General features: G+C 46.5%; 1 protein-coding gene across 1 annotated transcript in view; it reads right to left on the bottom strand.

Moving 5' to 3' along the window:
- Positions 1-11,188, bottom strand: part of CADM4 (cell adhesion molecule 4) — a 107,893-nt gene extending 96,705 nt beyond the window's left edge. Inside the window, exon 1 of the mRNA XM_063312545.1 lies at positions 11,052-11,188. Coding sequence (XP_063168615.1) covers positions 11,052-11,130 — 79 coding nt within the window. The 5' untranslated portion in view covers positions 11,131-11,188. The remainder of the gene's footprint in view (positions 1-11,051) is intronic.
- Positions 11,189-21,703: the final 10,515 nt, after the last annotated feature.

The following is a 21,703-nucleotide window of genomic DNA, read 5'->3' on the forward strand; positions in this document are numbered from 1 at the left end:
AGATAGGACCTGTGCACACCTTGGGGGTCCTCCTGGACTCACGGCTCCTGTTGAGGAGCAGGGGGCAGCTGTGGCCAAAAGGGCCTTTGCACAACTTCATGTTGTGTGCCAGTTGTGCCTGCCCCTGGACCCGGAGGTTCTGCTTACAGTCACTCATGCCTTGGTCACCTCCTGAATATCCATACTGAGATGCGCTTTACATGGGGCTGCCCTTGAAGAGCATCTGGAAGCTGCACCTGGTACATAATGCAGTGATGCAGGCAGTTATGTGCACTCCTTGATTGGTGCATATTTCATATGTGCTTCTGGGTTGAATTCGAGGAGCTGGTAAAGTCCATCATAGCATGCGGACAGGTTATCTGAAGGACCACCCCTCTCCAGTTGTGTCCACCTATCCCATCAGATCCGTCAAGAGAGGCATGCTCCAGGTCTTGTTTATTATGGAGTGCCATCTGGCGGGACCCAGGAAGAGAGCCTTTTCTGTCATGACGCCCACCCTTTGGAACATCATCCCCCCCGAGATCTGATTGGTCCGATCCTGGGGGCCTTCCATATGGTTGTGAAGACGTGGCTGTGTCCCTGGCCTGGAGATTAGAATACGCGACAGGGCCCGTGGGTGGTTGTGTTGACAGTTCAGATCTTTTACCTCAGCTGCCATTTCCATATTTATTGGGGTGTGGTTGTATGTTTTGAACTGCTGTTCACCGCCCAGAGTCATAACACTGAGATAGACAGCCATATAAATTAAAATAAATACAAATAAGCTCTATTTTGCTTAACCAACTATACACCCTAGTTCAGAGTTTCTCAACAAGCGTTCTGCAAGAGGTCACTAGGGGTTCCCTGGGAGACCACAATTTATTTAAAAAATTATTTCAAAGTCCGGCAACTTCACATTAAAGAGGTAGGTTTCATTCTCTATTTTCAGTTTAAGAACACTGTTAAGGCATATATCCAGGCCTACCCATGAAACAAATATAATCATTGTGTAAACTCTGGCCCATATTTGAGCCTGAATGTGCAGGGGTTCCCCGAGGCCTGAAAAATATTTCGAGGGTTCCTCCAGGGTAAAAAGGCTGAGAAAGACTGCCCTAGTTTATAACCAGACCCACACACAAAATAACACAGTTTAATTGCAGAATGCTGGAACTTAGAGAAATGTCAGCTGGCTACCTACAAGTTCACAATGTGATTATACAGAACATCTTAGAAATGTGTGGCCAAAGGCTTCTGGAGATTTACCACAAGGGGCATCAAATCTCTGCTTGTTTTCTTTTAATTTTGCAGCAAAATGGAGGGTAAAAAAATCTTCTACTGCATATATAGGTAGTCCTTGCTTAACAACCACAATTGGGACCAGAATTTCAGTTGCTAAGCAAAATGGTCATTAAGCAAAACTGACCCAATTTTACGAACTTTTGTGGCAGTTGTTAAGTGAACCATGTGGTCATTAAGCGAATCACGTGGTTTCCTATTTGATTTTGCTGCCAGAAGCTGGCTGGGAAGGTTGAAAATGGCGATCATATGACCACAAGATGCTGCAACGGTCATGAAAGCAAACCAGTTGCCAAGCGCCCAAACTGTGATTATGTGACCACAGGGACGCTGTGACAGTTGTTAAGTGTGAGGACCGGTCATAAGTCGGGTTTTTCAGTACTGTCGTAAGTCCAAGTCATCACTAAACGAATAGTTGTTAAGCAAAGACTACCTGTAGGCCATTCCTGCCATTTCCCAAGCAGGAGTTAAGCTATGAGAGAACTACTGTAAGGGAACAGATTCAGTTGGAAAAACATCTGTGGAAATTAACACATAAAGATGCAGGGGCAGCTAAACCCTTAACCTTTACAGCCAGGTAGCCAGCCGCTGCTTGCTATCTCATCTGCAGTTGAGCAGGCCAATTGCTATTAAGCAGTTCACCGCACTCTTCCCCCACCGCATCACTCCTCTGGGGGAAAAAAGTATATAGATATAAAGGCTACCCAAACCTCAAATGCCAGGAGAAGAAATGATTATGCAGAATGAAATACATGTGCATCACCTTAATTAACTTGCATAATTAGTTCTGACTGTATCTTTGACACCGACGCTGGAACTGGGGAAGGGAGGCGGCTAAGCAAAATACGCGTCCGCGGCCACGACGCGACTCAGCTTAGCCCAAAAGAGGAAAGTTTTCTGCACGCCCAAAGCCGGGGGTGGCGGGTCAAAATCCAACCGCCTTCCCACCCCGGCCGCGCAGCGCCGCTCCGTCCTCCCCGGACAGGTGACCCTGCGCGCGCCCGCTTGCGCGGCCCGCGCGCCCGGCCCGCTTTCCGCCCCGCGCGGGTCCAGCCCGTTCCGAGCGGGGGCTTTATTATTTTCTGAATGGGAGGCGAGAGGCGAGGCGTGAGCTGCATGCCAAGGGAGCCGCGCCGGCGCCTCCCCGCCGCTCGCTTCTGCCGGGTCCTGCCGCCCCGCCGCTCCCGGTCGCGGGAGGAGCCCGGCTTAGAAACGCGGTTCGCCCGCGAAAAGAGCGGATGTCGTCGCTTCCCGGCCGGGAAACAAAACGCCTCCGGTGCAGGGATGGGAGGCGCAGGGGGTTTGCTGACCTGGGGAGGAGGGTGTCGGTGAAGGGGGTAAAGGTAGGCGCAGTTCCTAAGGGACCGCGTTCACAGCCAGCGTTCACACATACCTAACCCCGTGTTTGGGATCGGAAGGCAGCAAGGTGCTGCTTCTAACACTCGGTGCCAAGTTTCATCCAAGGGGCTCGAGTTCTCTCCCCCAAACCGTCTCACATTTCCTACAACACGCCTGCGAGGTCGATTCAGCAGAAAGGAAGAGGCAGTTATCCAGTGAATTCCCTGATTTGGCAAGCCCAGCGCAAACCCTGTCTTGGAGCTCAGGAATGTCACTTCAGTTCATAACCCAGCGGACGCTTACACCTTCCTCTGAAAGGCATCTATCTGGCCTCCCCGAGAATGAGCAGATCTCTGCCTACACCCCACCCTGAATTCTGGCGCCCCAGGAGTCCCCAGGCTGCTCATGGAAACCAGTCTGTGTTCACACACAGCACTAAGACACACTGCCTTGTGATGACCCTGGTTTCTGGAACAACCACACCGGCCTGATTCATACATAAACCCAGACAACAAATCAGAGTTTATGCATGCACAAGGGCTGATTCACACACGGGGCTCAGCTAAAACCCAAAATAGACAGTCTGGCCAGGCGATAAAGGTGGATCCAACTTTTGCTTCCAAAACTGGGACCAATGGAAACCTTGCTTAAAGAGTAGCAGGCTAATCATGTACAACAAAGCTCATAAAGCTGGTGGAAAAATGCCTAGCATGCTCAAGGCTGCAAATGGGTTCAGGGCTCAAAGGATGGCTTTCTCTTACCGCCCCCCCTAATTTCTTTCACAAGGGGAACCATTGACTTTGCCTTCACAGCTTTGGCCCCACCCAAATGATTTCAAACCAAGACCTTTGATTTGAGGCAGAGTTTGCTGATTTCTGGACCGTCTTTTGTGCAAAGCAGCAGCAGCAGCAGCAGCTGGCAGGATCAGCGGAGCAGTTTGAATCCCTGTGCCATCAGACATGGCCCTGGTACTACAGCACAAAGCCCTCCTGCCTTGCACAGACAGACTCAGCTTGGCAGCATGAAAGCAAGGTACAGCCCCCCCACCCCTTGGCTCGTGCACAGGAGGGAATCACCAAAGTATCTAAGAATGAGATCCTCCCCCAAAGTCTCTTAGCATTCACCATGTGGAGGAAAACGCCCCAGAGGCTTTTCCCTGGGTCTCGAACTAAATTAAAATTGACAGATTCTGATTTTTTTTTGAAGAGAGACCTGCACTTTATGATGCTGAAGGTAAGAGCTGTTTTAAGGAGCCAAGGGGGCTTTGCACAGATGAGGGGCGCCAAACTATCTCCTCTATACACACACACACACACACACACTCCTACAAATCTGTTCCTTCGCCCAGAAGCTTTTCTCCCAGTCAGTAACTGAATGGAGAGTAATCCTGATCGAGAGACTTTTCAAAGATAAGCTTTGGCTCCACTTTACACAAGATTGCAGCAGCTGCAGGTGTGAAGGTTTCAAATGTTTATTTTCCACCCAGTGCAATCTGGGCCTCAGTTTGGAAGAAAGTGGTCGAAATGCACAACCCCACTGCCCTACTGGGGTTATGCCCAGAAGCGGTCTCCTTAAAAGGTAAGACTTAGGAGTCCAGATCTAACCCAACAGCCACCAATTCCCTGTTTCAAGATCCCTTCCTTCATCCTAGAACAGAACTAGCTGTCTCAGCAAACAGCAGCTATCTTTCTCCGCCCCTCCCCCCCATGACTTGCAAGATGCAAGACGCAAGCCAACTCATGAAATACACCTATGTTTCTAACCTTTGGGCTCAGTCTGGCCAGCAGATCTCCATTTTTCACCTGCTCCTTTAAAATCAAGTTCCCATCCTCCATGTGTCTAAAATAAAGGTAGCTGCTCTATCACAAAGTGCTATCTTCCCCCTCCCCCACCCGAGTTAGCAGGGTGCAAACAAACTGCTTTCCACCAACAGCCCTGTACAGTGCAAATCAACCCCTCCTAGCACACACACAGATACACACAAAAACCAATCAAGAAACAAGTACGCACGCACAAAGAAATTGCCATTTGACGCTAAATCCCTCTGTGATTGCCAAATTGCAGATCGCTCTTTTGAATTCACCATCTGCAACTGGCAATGTGCTTTTTCCAAACTAGGATGGAAGCGTCATCGACTGCAGGCCTCCTGCTCCCCAAGGCAAGTTGTCTTTGTGTGTTTCGAAGGGGCAGCAAAATCCTAGGTGAGTGTTTCTCTACCTTAGCAACTTGAAGATGTCTGGAGTTCAACTCCCAGAACTCCCCAGACAGCAGGCTGGCTGGGGAATTCTGAGAGTTGAACTCCAGACATCTTAAAGTTGTCCAGGTTGAGAAACACCGTCCTAGGTCACTGGTTAGGACTTCGTTAAAAAAACTGCCCCCAATAATCCAGAAACAAACCGTCACACATTCAAAAGCAGAAAGGGTTCTGTCTTTGCCCATCAACCCAAGAGCAGAAATCTGGGAAAGGGCAACTGAGAACAGAGTACACGCGAAGGCCTGATTTCAGTTCCAAATCTCCCAGGGTTGCATTCTTAGCAAAATTAACCCCAGTGCAGGGGTTAATTTTCCCAAGCAAGCTATTACCTGCCAATCCACTGTGCAAAGAGCTGGGGGAGGGGGGAGACAACAGAGATACCTATCTAAGGTCCCAAAGCTGCCTGTAACCTTCGCCACTCCTAAGGAGACTGTAAAAAGGGTGATACCAAATGGTAACTACATTATTAAATGCACCATTGGAATGGGGCTATATTTACTACATTTCATTCTCAATTGAATGAAATTCAATCAAATTTTTGTTTTTGCTTTTTCATGACCCACCAACCACATTTTCGCCAAGTGCATCCTTTGCTGTAGAAGAGGCTATACAACTACAAGTAGTCCTCGACTTACAATCATTTGTTTAGTGACCGTTGGAAGTTACGACGGTGCTGAAAAAAGTGACTTGTGACTGGTCCTCGCACTTGCAGCGTCTTTGCAGTCATGTGATCAAAATTCAGGTGTGTGGCTACCAGCATGTATTTACGATGATTGCAGCATCCCAGGGTCATGTGATCACCATTTGCGACCTTCCAAGCTGGCTTCCGACAAGCAAAGCTAATGGGGAAATCTGGATTTGCTTAACGACCATGTGATCCACTTAACGACCACAGCAAAAAGGCCATAAAATTGAGCATGACTCACTTATCCACCTCACTTAGTGACAAAAGTTCCAGCCCCAATTGTGGTCGTAAGTCGAGGACTACCTGTAGACAACTCCTAGAGAGAGGAGGCAGACACGTACAGACATACTCTCTCTCTCCCCCCCCCCATTACAACAAACGATAAATACTGTGACACCAGGAATTCAAAGCAGCAAATCCAGATGTGCTGGACTTTAAATCCCAAGCAACCTGAGCCAGTGCTGAGCAAGTTGAAGGCTGGCACAGAATTTGCTTTCCTTTCCACGCCAGAATACGGATACATTTTGGACAAGAGCAGCAGGCAAACTCTTTGGTTAGGTTTGGTCCCCAGGCTTGGCCACACAACTATTTCCTTCCATTTAGCTGTGGAATAGCAACCATCAGTGCACTGTGTACAACCTCCATTAATTCAGAGGATTCAGCACTCCACACTCAAGGTGCTATTTTTCAAGAGACTGAGCAATTAATTTGGAGGGATCACATTTTTTAAAAAAAAACCCAGATCAAGCTTTTCAAGAGATAGATGGAGTGCTATCAAAACTCACCCTGTCTTCTGTGGGACTCTGCAAAATATGAAAAAACTCTGCTCCTAGGTGTTCTACAGGTACTCTGTCTCTCTCTTCATTTCTCTTTTTAAAAAACTTTTACCTGTTTAAAAGGGGAGAGGGGTCTGCCAGCCAGAGGTAGCCTGCATTTCCTCACTCTAACATCGATTTATTATTATGAATATAATAAAGCTACTGCAGACTGAGGAAAAGGCAGACTATGCCTCTGTCAGGGTATCTTTCTGGCACCTGACGTGTTCCAAACTAGTGCCGGATTTGAGCTCTAGCAAAAGTTAGCCTAGTGGAAGGTTTGTTTCTGCTCCACCCAATATTCCACCCTTGCTATTACCAAAGAGGGCAAGGGCAAGGGCAGGCAGGATGCAAGAAGAAAACATTGCTGCATTCTAGTCAATTATTTTATACATTTTTGTTTTAAAAAAGCAAGAAAGCTCTTGCAACGATTAATTCTGGCATCAAACAGAGGAAGTGTTTTGTAAGCACATTTGCATAAAAGGGCTCACTTGCTGTCTCTGGACTCCCTCCTCTTTTTACAAGAGTGATGTTTCTGTTTCTCTCTTTCTCTCTCCCTCTCTCTCTCTCTCTCTCTCTCTCACACACACACACACACACACACACACAAAGAATTCTCTTTGGATACAGACCTGGGAGTGTGCTCCCTCAGTGGGGGGGTCTCATGCACTGACTGGGTGCTTTAATGTGCATATTAATGACAATTACAGGGAAAAGGGAGAGAGACAAACCCCTTCTTTTCCACACAATCCTCAACTGTGGTTCTCAATTTCACAGGTATTTCTTTCAACTTACAGCCCTACCAGGGAAATCCCAGCCCTCTTTCTCTGAAAACTTGCTCCCTGGAACCAGAATGAAAATTTCAAAAGCCCAGAGCATTGCTCATTTTAAGGAACTTTAGCTACCCCAGGCCCTTTATTTTGGAGTTACTGTCCCTTACACCAGAAGCTCATAAATCCATATAGAACATACGGGATGCTCCTTTGATTCTTTTCTCCTCTCAGGGCTATGTTAAAAAATAACTGCGGTCTTTTACAGTTTTTCAAACTCTGCTTTTCCAGCGTCTTTTATTTTGAAAATATTCAACTGAAAAGCCTGGTTGCTCGAGGACTTTTAATTTTAAGGGACTGTCCCTGGGAAAGAAAGACAAAGAGAGGGGAGGGGAGAGGAGAGGAGAGGAGAGGAGAAGCAGACTAGGTCACTTACTTTGCAAAAAGAAATGGAAATGCCAGATGTAGCGCTTTTAGGCATGTGCAGAGTGTCTTTTCCTGACAAGCAAACTCATGCACCTGGCAAGCCCCAATGCTTTGTGCAAACACAAGGGCTGCAGACCTCTTCCTCCAAACTCTAGGACCCCAACAGTCTATAATTACTGTTGCCGTCCATCAAGGCTGATTTGAAGACATTTTCCTGTCATTCTCCTGTTCCCCGTGCCCACAACCCTATTCAGGTTCTGCTGCCTGAAGGATGAGTAAAGCAGGAAAAGGAAGGAGCGGGCGAGGAAAAGGGAGGGGACGGAAACACACCCTCCCCTCACTGACCTAGAAAGTAGATTTAGTCCAGCTATTGATTAAAGCAGAATGCAATTACCCAGCGCATGGACCTGCTGCCTCTGATAAGGAACAGAAGAGAGTTCGTTGCAAAGTCACAAAATTAAAGTCAAGACCAGTTCTATTTTCTTTGCAACCAGATTCTTCCCCCTCCTCTCCACCCCTATCACAGGCACTTTCTGCGATCACTTCCCCTGCTGGCTGAGCATCACTCCCCCCATGCGCCTGCCCATCCGACACAAACCATATCTTGCATCTCGGCAGAGCAAACCCTTTCGTTCAGCAGCCAGAGCTTCTGCCTTTCAAATGTCCTTCTCTGCCTCAAAACTTGTGGGCTTCTCTCTCTTTCTCTCTCTCTCTCTCTCTCTTTCCTCCAGTTGCTAAAAAGCTTCTGCCCCTACTTCTTTTTTTAATCAAACAATGGGAGACAGCAAAAGAGCATCCACCAATTTTATTTTGAGCCACTCGTCCATGTACATACACAGTATTCACACTTTCCTGCTGCTTTTCCAACCAAAATGAAAAAGCAAAGCCAAGCCTGAAGCGCTAGCTTATTAAAAACAAACAAACAGGTTTTTAGGTTTGCCCTGATGATAAAAACTGTCAGCAAAAGCAGAATTGAAAATCGGGTTGAAATTGAATGAGAAATCTGCAAGACCGCCGGTGTTGTGGAAGGGAAAATCAAACTCCAAGCTACTGAAAAGACTATATATCAAAAATGGTGGCTTTTCTCACTCAATCAACAATTTTGGGGTTTTTCCCCATAAAGGCTTGCACCACACAGCCTGCGTTTACTGAAGATGAGTCTCCCAGAGATTTAATAAGCTTATCCCCAAATGGTGCATTTATTTAACAAAATGCACACATATCTTTAATAAGTACATTTTATACTTAAGTTTCATTTCCCTAAATATATGTTTCATCATAGAGCAGATGCCTACTAAAAAATGTTGCATAAGGAGTTCTGCGAACTACCAAACCTTGGACACATCCACGAAACCGTTCAAGAAAAGTTGGACTTAACATTCACCATCTTTTTATTTCCTGGTCCTTTCAGCGGAAGAACAAGCCGGAATGGCTGAGGCCGTCTGAACACACTCTTTCACCGTCCCTGCCCATTCTTATATGGTGATGAAATAAACCAATTACCGATCTGAAAAGTACCTAGCCAGCTCACAGAAGCTAGGAAGGAGAGTGTGTAAAGGTCACCCACACACGCTTGCAAACACGGAACCCTACTTCAAGCCCCATTTGCCTTATGCCGCCCGCAATTCCTCATCCAAGCCATTTGCTGGCCTGCTTTATAATTGCATCCTTGAACAGTGAAGGACAGAGGTGGACAGATTGCAAGAAAAAATCGCAGCGGAAGACGCACACCTGACAGGCCTGCAGACCCCATGCTGTGCTGGAACTTCTGCCTGAACAGAAGCTGACCTCTCCAAAGAGAAATTGATTGATTGATTGGTTGAGACACTTACAAGTACAGTTCAGACTTTTCTCTGTGAACTGCGAAGAGAAGGGAATGTAAAGCTCCGAAGTCTGACCTTTTCAATGAATCCCACCCACTGCAAGGTGGAAGGAGATGAAAGGCCTTTTCCCCGGCTCAGCTCACAGTCAGACAGATCTACAATGCCATTAAACTGAAACACTTAAAACTGGAATCAAAGGAACATCTTTGTGCTTTGGACCAGGCTACTCAACAGACCAAAATGCCGCTTGCCTTTTTTTTTTCTCCCCCAATCTTACTTTCCCCGGCTTTGTTCTCTTCCCGGCACCCGCCTCCCCCGCCCCCCCCCCCCGTGCTTGCTGCATCAGATGGGAATTGACGGATACCCAGGATTGGGGGGGGGGGTGATTTAGAAACGCCATTTTTACTTGTACTTGCTCTTGTAATTCTCCCCAATGGTCAGAGCAACATTCAGGACGGTTTGTTTGGAGACGGGGTGGAGCGGTCAAGCCACCTTATGGCCCCGCAGAGGTGGGGGAAAGGAAAAATGTGACAAAGGTGGATTCACTTAGAAGTCCTGGGAATTGAGTCTGGCCACCTCACATGCCTTTCCTTCTACAACACAACTCGTGGCCCCGGCTGTTGCGATAGAAAATGAGGGCAAAAGAGAAAGAAGGGAAAGGGGGGGGGGAGAGATGATGTAGCTATTTAGATGCCTTTTTTTAGAACCGCGATCCGTTGGAGAGTGAGAGCTGAACAATTAGACGTGGCACTAATGAACAAAAGGAAGCGACCACCAGCCCTTCCCCAAACGGGAATCAAAAAGCAACGTTGGAGTCGGACACAGAAACTGATCTACAAAGAAAGGATGCTTCAGGAATTGTGAGGTCGCCCCTCCGCAATAGGCGCAAGCAGGAAGGAATCTAGACGCCCCCTCCCCTCCAATTTAGGAGTTGAAAGAGCATCAGTGAACGACCTCTAGGCTGCTGCCAATGCCCCCCCCTCCCGGGCATCATCTGGCGGACGAGCTACGGAGAGAACCAAAATAGGCACCCAAACCTACCCACGGCTCGCCGGACAAAGTGGGAATGGGACACACACACACGCGCGCGCGCGCGCGCACACACACACACGCAGACACACTCTCCGTCGAACAAAGCCTCGCCGGCAGCGCGGTCCCTGCGGCGCCCTCTCATTGTTCCCCTCGCCACCTCCAGCCCCGCAGCCCGTTGCTGCTGCGGCGGGCGCGGGGAGTACCAGGGTCACCCAATGCGGGCGGGAGGGTGCCGGCGGCGGGAGGGGGGAGCGCGAGCCCGCCCCTCCTCGGCCAGGGCCGCGGCCCCGGGCGGAGGGCACGCTCGGTCCATCCGCGGCCACTGCCCGGCTGGGAGGGCAGAGGCGAGCCGTGCCGGCGGGCAAGCGGGCGGGCCGGGGAGCCCCCTTCGCTCCAACCGCAGGTGGGTCTGGCTGGCTCGGCTCGGCTCTGCCTCGCTCCCGGCTCCGCCGCCGCGCGCCGCCGGCTCGTCCTCTCGCGCCTACCGCAGGAGCGCCCGGCGGCAGCCGTAGAGGACGAGCGGGCGAGGTTCGAAGGGAAGCCGCGCGAGCCTCCCGGGGAGGAGGGGAGGGGGAGGGCGCGCGACCAGAGGCCGGCTCTCAGCCGGGCCGCTGCCGCCGCCGCCGCGCTTACCTCGGCCAGCCACGCACAGCAGCAAAATCCCCGCCGCGGCCGCCAGAGGCGAGTGCCTGCAGCTCCGCGCCGACCGCATCCTGCCGCGCTCCCTTCTGCCGCCTCGCGCTCCCCTCTCGCCGGCTCCGCACCTGCACTCCGGCTCCCCCGGCGTTAATCTATGCTAATGAGATGCGAGCGGGGGGCCGGGGGGCGGGGCCTGCCGAAAGAAGGGGGAGGCAACTGTTTACAACTCCCATGCGGGAGAGGGAGGGCGGGGGAGGGGGAAGCGGGGCCCGACGGGAGGGGCCTTAAAGGGGCCGGGGAGGCCGGCTTCCCCCCCCTTCGAAGCGGGAGGGGGCACCGCTGGCACCCGGCCTGGCAGCTATGGGAACTTTCTTTTTCTTTTTCTTTTTTTAATGAAAATAGTTTGGGTTATGAGAAGCCCATCAGGGCCATCCCCAAACAGCTATCAATCCCAAGAAATCGGCCTAAAACAGCGATCTTCTTATAACTTACAGTGTTATTGCTTAATAATAATAATAATAATAATATTGTATCACTAAATTAATATTCGCCTTATGTTTGAGGTTGCAGATCACAAGAAAGATGAGCAGTAAAATAAAAGTACATTAATGGTGTTAAAAATGGTGAAATCCACACTGAAAAGCAGGGCGTATTTCAGATTATGTAGAGGAATAAGCTCCTGGGGACAAGGATTTCCAGACAGGTAATTCTTGATGAGGTGTCTTTTTCATTTAAAAAAAGTTTTTCCCGGACAAAATGCAGAGCTAATGGCTTTTTCATTCACATCCCTGCTACTAACTAAGCCCTAACAATGGGCTGGGCTCTATTTTTACACGTGGGAACTCTAGAAATGGCACGTTGAGTGTGCAGCTCCTCACAATCCATCACGCCAAGCTTGAGAGCAGAGTTACACCCTCCAACCTATTTTTCAAATGAGGAAAAATTGTTCTCCCATTTAGTCAGATACTTACGGCTCCTGCTTTGGAGCCACATCCAGATTATTTTAGAGAAAAGTTGTGTACTAGAGTTGGATTTCCAGATCGTATCTATTACTCTTTTTTAAAAAAAAAAAAATCAGTATTCTCCCTACAAAAACAAGGACAGTTAAAACAGTCCATAATAACTTCACCCTATTGTCTTACTTTTATTCTTCTTCATTTCTTCTTACAATACTTCTGTTTAAATACGAAAACTACTCTGAACGCTATTTGTTTTAGTTTCTGACTACGCAAAAGGGGGCTACGCTCTAACCTGGTTTACCCATTAAGCCACAATGTGGATTTTTTGGCTTTAAATATTACTTTCTCCTTGCACACAGCTTTTGCCCTAGTGTGTTGTGCAAACTCAGTCATTTTAAATTCTGGTTGTTGGGCTTTCACCTGTTTTGCAGTTCCAGACAACTGTAACTAATTCAACAAACCATAGTTAAAACACTCTGCAAGCCTAAGTTATTTTAGTTTATGAAACCAGATTGTTTAAACTGGGGTAGGCAACTTCAGATCAATACAATACAATACAATACCGTAGTTCTTTAGGTATTTTGCCACCTCAGTAAGCCCCAACCAGTAGTCAGAATTAGGGGAGTTATTCAAAATATCTGGAAGGTCTCAGTTTAAAATAAATAATATAAATCTAAATGAAATCCAGCAAAGATAATTCAGCATTTCATTTAGATGACAGGACAGCTGTTTGCTGAGGATGCTTTCTTGCATATTCTGGAAGAGGGTTGGATTCAGCAGCAAACCTTTTAATTCTAAGATTCTAGGAAAGGAGAGATGTCATTGTTTGACTATATTCCCAAACCTGCCTTAGCAGATAGTCTCATCCTACTAAAGAGGAAGACTGTCCTCCGTTTTGGTACCGTGTGTTCATGGTTGCTTTGCAGAATTTCTCTAAAGATGTAACTGCTATGAATTAGATGCTTACAATACGCTTCAAGCATCCTTGTAACAATGAACATTGCAAAATGAGTTCACAGGTGGAAGGAAGACTGTTTAAGAGCTGGTCAGGACATAGTATTACTCTGGATTTCAACTTGGAGAACTTATGCGTATGGTTGGATTTCACTGTGGTTACACATAAGGGACAAAAGATTCCATCTTATCAGTAGGAAAAGCTACCTGGATTTGTATACCAAAGGTGCGCAATATCTATAAACCACAGTCAATCTTCTGGGCCAGGAGAATTATGCTCCCTTAACCATCAAAGGCTAGGATTTTACTATTTTCGATCATTAGGCAAAAAACATTTAATGCTTCCACAATAAAAGCTCTTCCTCTTGGTCGTTAAACATTATTGCAGCTTTGAAGGAAGCTGGCTATGAGCTCAGGCATAATCTATGGAAAATACTACCTTTCCTTTGCACCAGGTGACTGGATAGACTTCAGGCAAGGAGATTACATCTATGATTCCAAATAAAAGACAGTGGGATGGTCCCTTACCCTTTTTTTTTTTAAGCAGGCCCAGATCAGGGGCATCAAATATATTTAAGAAGACCTGAAACAGTTACTAGTACAAACAAATTTAGGGCACATGTGGCTTTGATCAGCATAATAAAGGCGGGATAAAATTTAAATAAACAAATAAATTGTTGACCTATGATGACACACAGGATACACATCACCCCCTATTTGGGCAAAGTAACTGATTTCCTTCTAACTTGATTACAATTCTGCTCCAATCATCTGTTTTGCGGTTTGCAACACTGGAGCTCCTCAAGGCTGGCAATGGGCTATTTCCCTGCTGGGGAGAACTTTAAAAAGGGGACAAGATTTCAATCACTTGGCTCATCTTGACATTTTTGACCCACCCCTGTGGATTCTCCCACATCAAACCCTTGCTTAACTCCACCTCCCAGTTTGGCCTCAACCAAGCTATTACTTTCTCTCCCTACACACACCCATGTAGAGGCCCCACAGTGCTGTCTACAGTCATGGTTGCATCTATTGGAAAAAGCACCAGGCTGTAAAACCAGTTTCATGCCATCCAGGCAGCTTTCAGTGGGGACTTGGAGGTAACAAAAATGACATCCCAAATAATGGCTCAGATTTAGGGGGAAATGGCCAGAAAAATACACATAGCTATACTGAAAATGTCAGAGAGGAAGCAGGCAGTTTTTCCCCCTTTCTTTGCAAAGAAAGCACACGAGAGGTGATTTGTAGTTGTTGTAGCTCTAGAAGCAGGACAATGACTGGATGATGACTTTTGCCCTCTGGTTGCTCAGCTGGAGGGGGCATTGTAGCCCATGGTGTTCTCTGCCTGTTCCTGGCATTTGAAGATCACAGAAATAAAGATGGTCCCACAGTCATTTCTAATACACCTTGAAGGAATTGGGATTGAAAATCACACCATCTGGAAGTGTCTTCATTAGATGAAAGAGCCAAATTAATACAGGATAGCTGGAGGGAAATACTCCATGTTCAAATCCATCGAGGGTTCCCATTACCAAATGCCAGGCTAGCTAATACCTTCAGTGTTTCCAAGAACCTCAGATTTAAGCTTTGGCAAGCCTCCATGTATGAGTTCCCAAGTTGCAAGCGACTAAAGATCTCTCTAAGCCAAGCTTCTGCTTCCAAACTGACCCCACCACAGTAGCCAAGAAGGCCTCTTTTGAATAACTGAGAAGGAACAAGAAGGCCAAAATAAGCAGGTAACTCTTTGTTCTGCTGGCCCTCATTCAGCATATACAGTCTCTCAAGGAGAAGGGATGAATAGAGCCATCAAACATCTTTTTTGTGTGTGTTCATTTGAGAGCCACAACCTGCTGTAGAAAGAGAGAACTCCAGAGTCGAAAGGCTGCAAATCTAGCTCAAGAGTGTAGTTGTGGCATGGATCAAATCTAGAACTACTGGATGCTCTGAGCTCAGCCACAAAAAAAAAGAAAAAAGAAAAAGAGGGGGGAGAACAGCATGTAGCCCACGCAGCCAAGGACATTCCTCTACACCAGTGTGTCCACACATCTTAAATTTGCCAAGAAAAACACTGCTCTACACCATAACTGGGTTTGTTTGGTTTTGTTGTGTAAAGCCAGCCAACTGTCATGGCTTTTGCAAACAATATTTAGAGCCCAATCAGACTGAGGCACCGTACGCATTTCATAAACCAATAAAAAAATAAAGCCCACCAGGATTCAGGCACTATGAAGCACTAGAAGAGAAGGAAGAACAAAGGTAGAGTGAATCACACGGGCCAGGCCTGAAAGTCAAGTTTGTGATACCAGGACTTCAAGACACAAACCCATGTGAATTTTTCAGAGGAAGGCTATTTCTTGCTTTGAGGTCATTAGTCAATCTGACTTAAGGTACCAGTTTCGTAGTGCTTAATGAAGGGGGGAAGGTTTCTAATTGTCAAATAATTTTACCCAATCATTCTTTTCTCTCATTTCCAATTATTAATTATATCAGATGTGCAGAAGATGAGGACTGGAAGGACAAAATGGGCCCCCAAATCGAGATACTACATTAATTCGAACAACCGTGTCAAATTATGTACTCTGCCCTATTTTGAAACCAAACAAGGGGCGTTGTTATCGCAACATCTATTAAGGAACAGTTCCAAAGCATTTGAATGCCAGATGTGTAGCTTTCCATCAACAGAACTGGCTGAACTGTTCAGGAATTATGATTCACTGCATGTCAGCACATTTTAGAACAGGTGTTCTCTCACCTGCGAATGTTCAAAACCTTAGGAGGATGTTAAAAAAGTCAATATGGTGGCCACAGCCACACAGCCAAAGCCCCACCCCTATTATGATGCATGTAAAAGAGGACCAGGATTTAATTTCAAGGTAGTGGGCACCATCTTGACTTTTCTGCACCACAATGCCCCTTCCTCCAGTAAACAAATTGACATTCCTACAAATGAAATACCCCAAGCTGAAGGAGGGGGAAGCTCCAGACAACTATAAAAAGGTTCCAGTTTAATATCATGCTTTGGTAACTAATGAATTATTGCTTCCATTAATTGATTCCCCCCAAAAGCAAACAACACAGCCATAAGGGAAACAGCGTAGCTTTAAATTTGCAGAAAACTAGTTCCTAAAAAGTAGAATGCTTACAAGGTAAGATCCATACAATGATCATTTTGTGCAGCATGACTCCTGAAGTTTAGCAGCAGCAGTACAGGTAGAAATTTGGCAGCAAAACAACACACCGTAACAGACAAGAGAAGGGAAAGATTTTAAGGGTTAAAAAGAAAACCCCAGATGTCTGCATGTCGGGTTCCATATTGTAAGAACACCCCCCATACTAGTAGTAATAAAGGACTGAGAATATCCCTACCTACCGTGTTCCAAATTTGAATCCTCGTTGAAGTGTAACCCATTAAAAGTAACTCTTCATTTGAACAGATGAAGGAATTACACATAATGGATGAAGGAATTAGGTAATTAAGCTCCTGGCTAAATAATGGGTCACTGTCTCAGGTTGCCATCCTGTGGTTGCCGAAAGGGCATTTGCTTTTTGAAGGCTCTACTAGCAGAGAAGATCTGCTCTTGGAAGATCTGTTTGATCTACAACAGATTCTTGCACACCCAGCTATAACATTTGGATGCTACAAAGGCATCTTCTTTCCTTGTGAGAACAAACTCGCCATGACACCGTTCCTGGTCTTCTGGGCTCCAAATTTAACGAGTAGGTCAGGGGTCATCAGCAAGAGTTAAATAATCTACCTTTATCTAACTCAGATCCAATTTAAGGAATCCTAGAAAGGGTGAGCAGCAGAGATTGAGGTTGCCTCACCACCCTTGGCAGTACCTGAAACATAGTCCAAGCAGAAGACACATGGGTCACCTGATCCCAGTCTTTTCTATCGTTGATTGATTATGTTCCATCAAGTCGGTGCAGACTCTTAACAAGCACACAGATAGACTTTCTTCAAGGGTGATCTGTCCCCAGCTTGGCCTTTCAGGTCTTCCAACAGTGCACCCATTGCCATTGTAACCAAGCCTATCCATCTTGCCGCTGGTCATCCTCTTCTTCTCTTTCCTTCTACCTTTCCCAGCATTATAGATTTTTCATATTACTTCCTATAGTGTATCCAAAATACAATAATTTGTGCCTTGAGTGAGAACTCTGGATTGATTTGTTCCACGATCCATTTGTGTGTTTTCTTGGCTGTCTACAGTGTTCTCAGGAGTCTTCTCCAATACCAAAGTTTAAAAGCAGGAATGTACTTTCTATCCAGTTTCTTCAAAGTCCAACTTTTGCTTCCATAGAAGGTCACAGGGAAAATGTTGCTGGCACAGTTCTGATCTTTGTAAGGATAGGCATGTCATGGCAGCTGAATATCTGCTCCAAGGCCTTCATTGCTGTCCTACCAAGTGCTAGTCTGCAGCATATTTCTTGACTGCGTATTTCTCCTCCATTATACTGGCATATAATTTCTTTCTTTTTACTTAAGTAGAGAGAAATATGAATACAGGCAATTGTTATGCAACCCTGTCTCTCTTTTTTTAGCAATGCATTTCTTCTTTTTTAGTGATATGCAAGCGAAGGAGAACATCCCGGCCACACCCAAGAGAGGCTTCTAGATCAGAGGAGACAGGTTAACAAGAAGGAACACTTATGCTGAGCCAGGCAAGAAGGGGATAAAGAGGGCAGAGAATCTACCAAATTGAACTGGGCAATGGAGCAGAAAAGTAAAGATGAACGGGAGGCATTCTGTAGATCAGAAAAGTAGAAGGCCTGAGTTATGAGGAGAGATTAAATTGGACCAGACTAGCTAACCAGCCAGAGAAGGAAATTATCTATACAGGAAATATCTGTACGGAAGATACTAAAGGTCATGCATGGAGAGAGGGTGGAACACTATTTTCTGAAGAGAATTTGGTGAGCATCTCACTGGGTAAAGAATCACTTCTAGTTCAGACACATGCCAAAAGGGCTACCCCCACCCTTCAATGGCTAATCCCACACCCCTCTGATCTCTCATAGCCGTGCATCCCCCAACTGGGCACATGGTTTGTTTGGTTTTGGGCTTAGCGGGTTTTGTGAATCTAGACACAGTAGCTTGTCCGTCATGTTTTATAATTCAGTGTGTGGTCCAAATCCAGCCAGTTCTGGTTTATTCAGTAAAGCCTAATCAGCAAACAATAGCTTAGCATAAGCCAGATCAGTGTCAAGGAAGTTCTCAAGCCCGCTTTGAAATCAAAATATTTCCATTATCATGAGGGAACCTGTCACTTTGTAAGACAGTTGTTCCTGCACTGTCCCTGTAGAACAACGCGGAGACAATGCCAGGATGAGTCCCACTACCGACAAGAAGCAGGTCTTTAGAACAGCCTTTCTCAGCCTTTTGACCCTGGAGGAACCCTTGAAATATTTTTCAGGCCTCGGGGAACCCCTGCGCATTCAGGCTCAAAATAGGCCAGAAGTTACAAAATTATTATATTCATTTCATGTATAGGCCTGTATATACCATATGCATGAACAGTGTTCTTAAACTAAAAATAAAGAATGAAACTTATCTCTTTCATGTGAAGTTGCCTGAATTTGAAATAATTTTTTAAATAAATCGTGATCTCCCAGGGCAGGGCCACAACTAGGAGGGGGTAACCGGAGCATGTGCCCCGGGCGCCATGGTGGTGCGGTGCCAAAATGAGCACTGGGGGGCGCCAAAATGGGCACGGAATCCATGTTTGCCCCGGGGTGACACAGACCCTGGTTGCGGCCCTGTCTCAGGGAACCCCTAGTGACCCCTCGCGGAATCTTAGGGTGCCACAGAACCCTGGTTGAGAAACCCTGCTCTAGAATATGCAGCAAGGATGTTTCTCAGCCCTCCTTAAAAGTGCTAGGAATTCAACCAGGGACCCATCACATAAATAGTCTGTCCTTTACCACTTACTCTGCCTTCTGCCTCCAATTTAATTCAGAAAAAAATGTGCACTTCTACTATCAGACTTCTGAGAAACATGGTTCCTCTGCAGAGCAGTAGTAGTTGGAACTGGCTCAAGGAAGTCACCTTTTGAAAGCCATAGCCAAGAAGTTTCTCCTATAACCTTCTGCTCGATTGTTTACAGGTCTTCTCCTCTGCGTTAGCCTTCAAACCTAGCCAGCTTTCATAAGCTCTGCCTTTGAAAAATGCGTCAGTTTTCATTTAAGGAAAATGAATCATCAGACACACTGGGAGAATTCTTAACTTTTATTTATATATATATATAGTTACTGATTTCCTGGAACTCACTTCTGGCTCTTTAAAGCTTGTTGGGTGATCCAGAGTGACACCAGATTGTGCTATCAAGGAGGGATTTACTTGGATTCATCAGAAGTTGCACTTACTGAGAAACTCAGAAAATGTAAGGAAGAGGGCAACACAGAGGAAGCTCACAGAGGAAGAGGGCAACACTCTCAGATGAAGTCAACCTCGTAAGTCGGTGAAGTTTTCATCTTCTGCTGGAGCTCTCCCAAACTCAGAATTTCCAGATAACGGTGGAAGGGAGCCTTGAGGGAAATCTCTGGGCTGACAGGCAACAGCAGTGAAAGCGAAAAGGGTAAAGACTGAGATGTCGTGGTCATATGTTGACATCTGCCAAGGCTAGCCTGTGCCCTGCCAGTTGTCTAACACCGCTGCAGACAAAAATAAGATTCACAGATCCAGAAAGAATAGGATTGGAACAGGCCTGATGGATCATTCAATCTAGTGCTAGTACTGGTCAGAGGAGGGAGGTTGCCATTAAATAGGCCTAAACCCTTTCCCTTTTTTTTCCTCCTCTGCAGACATCATACACATATAGGTAGTTTCGCTTACCAGCTGCCTCATTATCAGCTGCTTCCCAGATGTCCCATCTTTTAGCTGACCATTCGAACTTATGACTGCGTAAAAAATAGCTTTGCGACCAATCCTCACATTTACAACTGTTGCAGCGTCCTGTGGTCACGTGATTGCCATTCAGGCACTTCACATCCAGATTGCAACAAGCAGAGTTAATACTCTACAGAATGGAATGCAGTCACAGTCATGGGATGTTTCACTTAACGACCATGGTGATTCATTTAACAACCAATGGGGAAGTAAGGTCATAAGCCCATCACAGTCATGTGATTTTCCACTTAGCGACCACAGGGCTTAGTGATTGAGCTGCCCATCCGATTGTGGCCGCTAAGTGAGGACTACCTGTACATACCTTTACATATGCACAGAAAGAGGCATCCCCATTCTCAAAGCTCACTTACTACAGGTAGTCGTTCTTTAGCAACCACAACTGGGACCAGCAATTTGGCCATTAAATGAAACAGTCACTAATTGAAACCATGACTGTGCTTACAATCTTACTTCAGCTTTCCTTTGCTTTACAGACCTGCAAAGGTCATAAATGCAAGGATTTGTCGCAAAGTTACTTTTTCATCACCGTTGTAACTGTGAATGGTCGCCAAAAGAGGCAGTCACTAAATGAGGACTACCTGTATGTCAGCAGTTTTCCCATTTTCTATCAGTAAGGAGCTGTTGCTATATCAATTTGCCTGCTTAAGAACTCTTTAGGTCCTCTATGGCGTCCATCTATATTTCAGAGGATTTTGTGCAATACCTTAGAGTCTGCTGTTGAATCACACAAGGGAAATGCATGAAAAAGAAAATCAACGTATCTACTTCTCCAGACCAAACACACCCATTTCCTCCAGGTTTTACTCCTGGGATATGAAATCCTGTTCGTATTTCTACATCCCATGGAGAAGGGAGAGGGGAGAGAGAATAAAACTCTGATAAGAATGTAAGAGCTTTTTTAAAAAAATCAATATTGTATGTTCTCTACAGCAGTGTTCCTCAACCTTGGCAACTTGAAGACCTGTGGACTTCAGCTCCCAGAATTCCCCAGCCAGCATGGCTGGCTGGGGAATTCTGGGAGCTGAAGTCCACAGGTCTTCAAGTTGCCAAGGTTGAGGAACACTGCTCTATAGCACAGCTGCAGAGATGCACTTAGGATTCACCATAACAATCCAGGAGCATGGGAATATCTGGTCTAGCTGAGTCCCAAAGGACAGCCAATGTCCTATTCTCTTCCCAAGCATCAGTCTGCACAGTACCAGCTGCTTCTTAGGGTTCTCAGGTACGAGGCCCTGTCTCAGTTCAGGAGGCTGTGGAGGTCTGGATGGGGAACAACAGGCTTCAACTCAACCCTAGCAAGACCGAGTTGGCTCTGGGTTTTAGGACCCCCTGGTTCTGGGGACCTTCCATCTCTAGTTCTGGATGGTGTTGCCCTACCCCAGATAGCACAATTTGGGGATCCTCCTGGACTCCCAGCTCCTGCTGCAAGAGCAAATGGCAGCCATGGCTAGGAGGGCTTTTGCCCAGCTATGTCTTGTGTGCCAACTGTGCCCTGCTGCTGGACCAAGAGGCCCTGCTCACAGCCACTCATGTCTTGGTCATCTGCCGATTGGACTACTGCGACACACTCTCCATAGGGCTGCCTCTGAAGAGTATTCAGAAGTTTCAGCAGGTGCAAAATGCACTGGTGCAGGCCGTTATCGTTTGGCACATGTGCCACCTCTGCTCTGCGAGCTGCATTGGTTGTCTGGATGCTTCCAGGTTCAATTCAAGGTGCTGGCGATGACCTATGAAGCCCTTCCTGGCATGCGGCCAGGTTATCTGAAGGACCACCTCTCTCCAGTTGTGTCCACCTGTCCCATCAGATCCGTCAAGAGAGGCATGCT

The sequence above is a fragment of the Candoia aspera genome, chromosome 10, assembly GCF_035149785.1.
Source record: "Candoia aspera isolate rCanAsp1 chromosome 10, rCanAsp1.hap2, whole genome shotgun sequence".
Lineage (NCBI taxonomy): Eukaryota > Metazoa > Chordata > Lepidosauria > Squamata > Boidae > Candoia > Candoia aspera.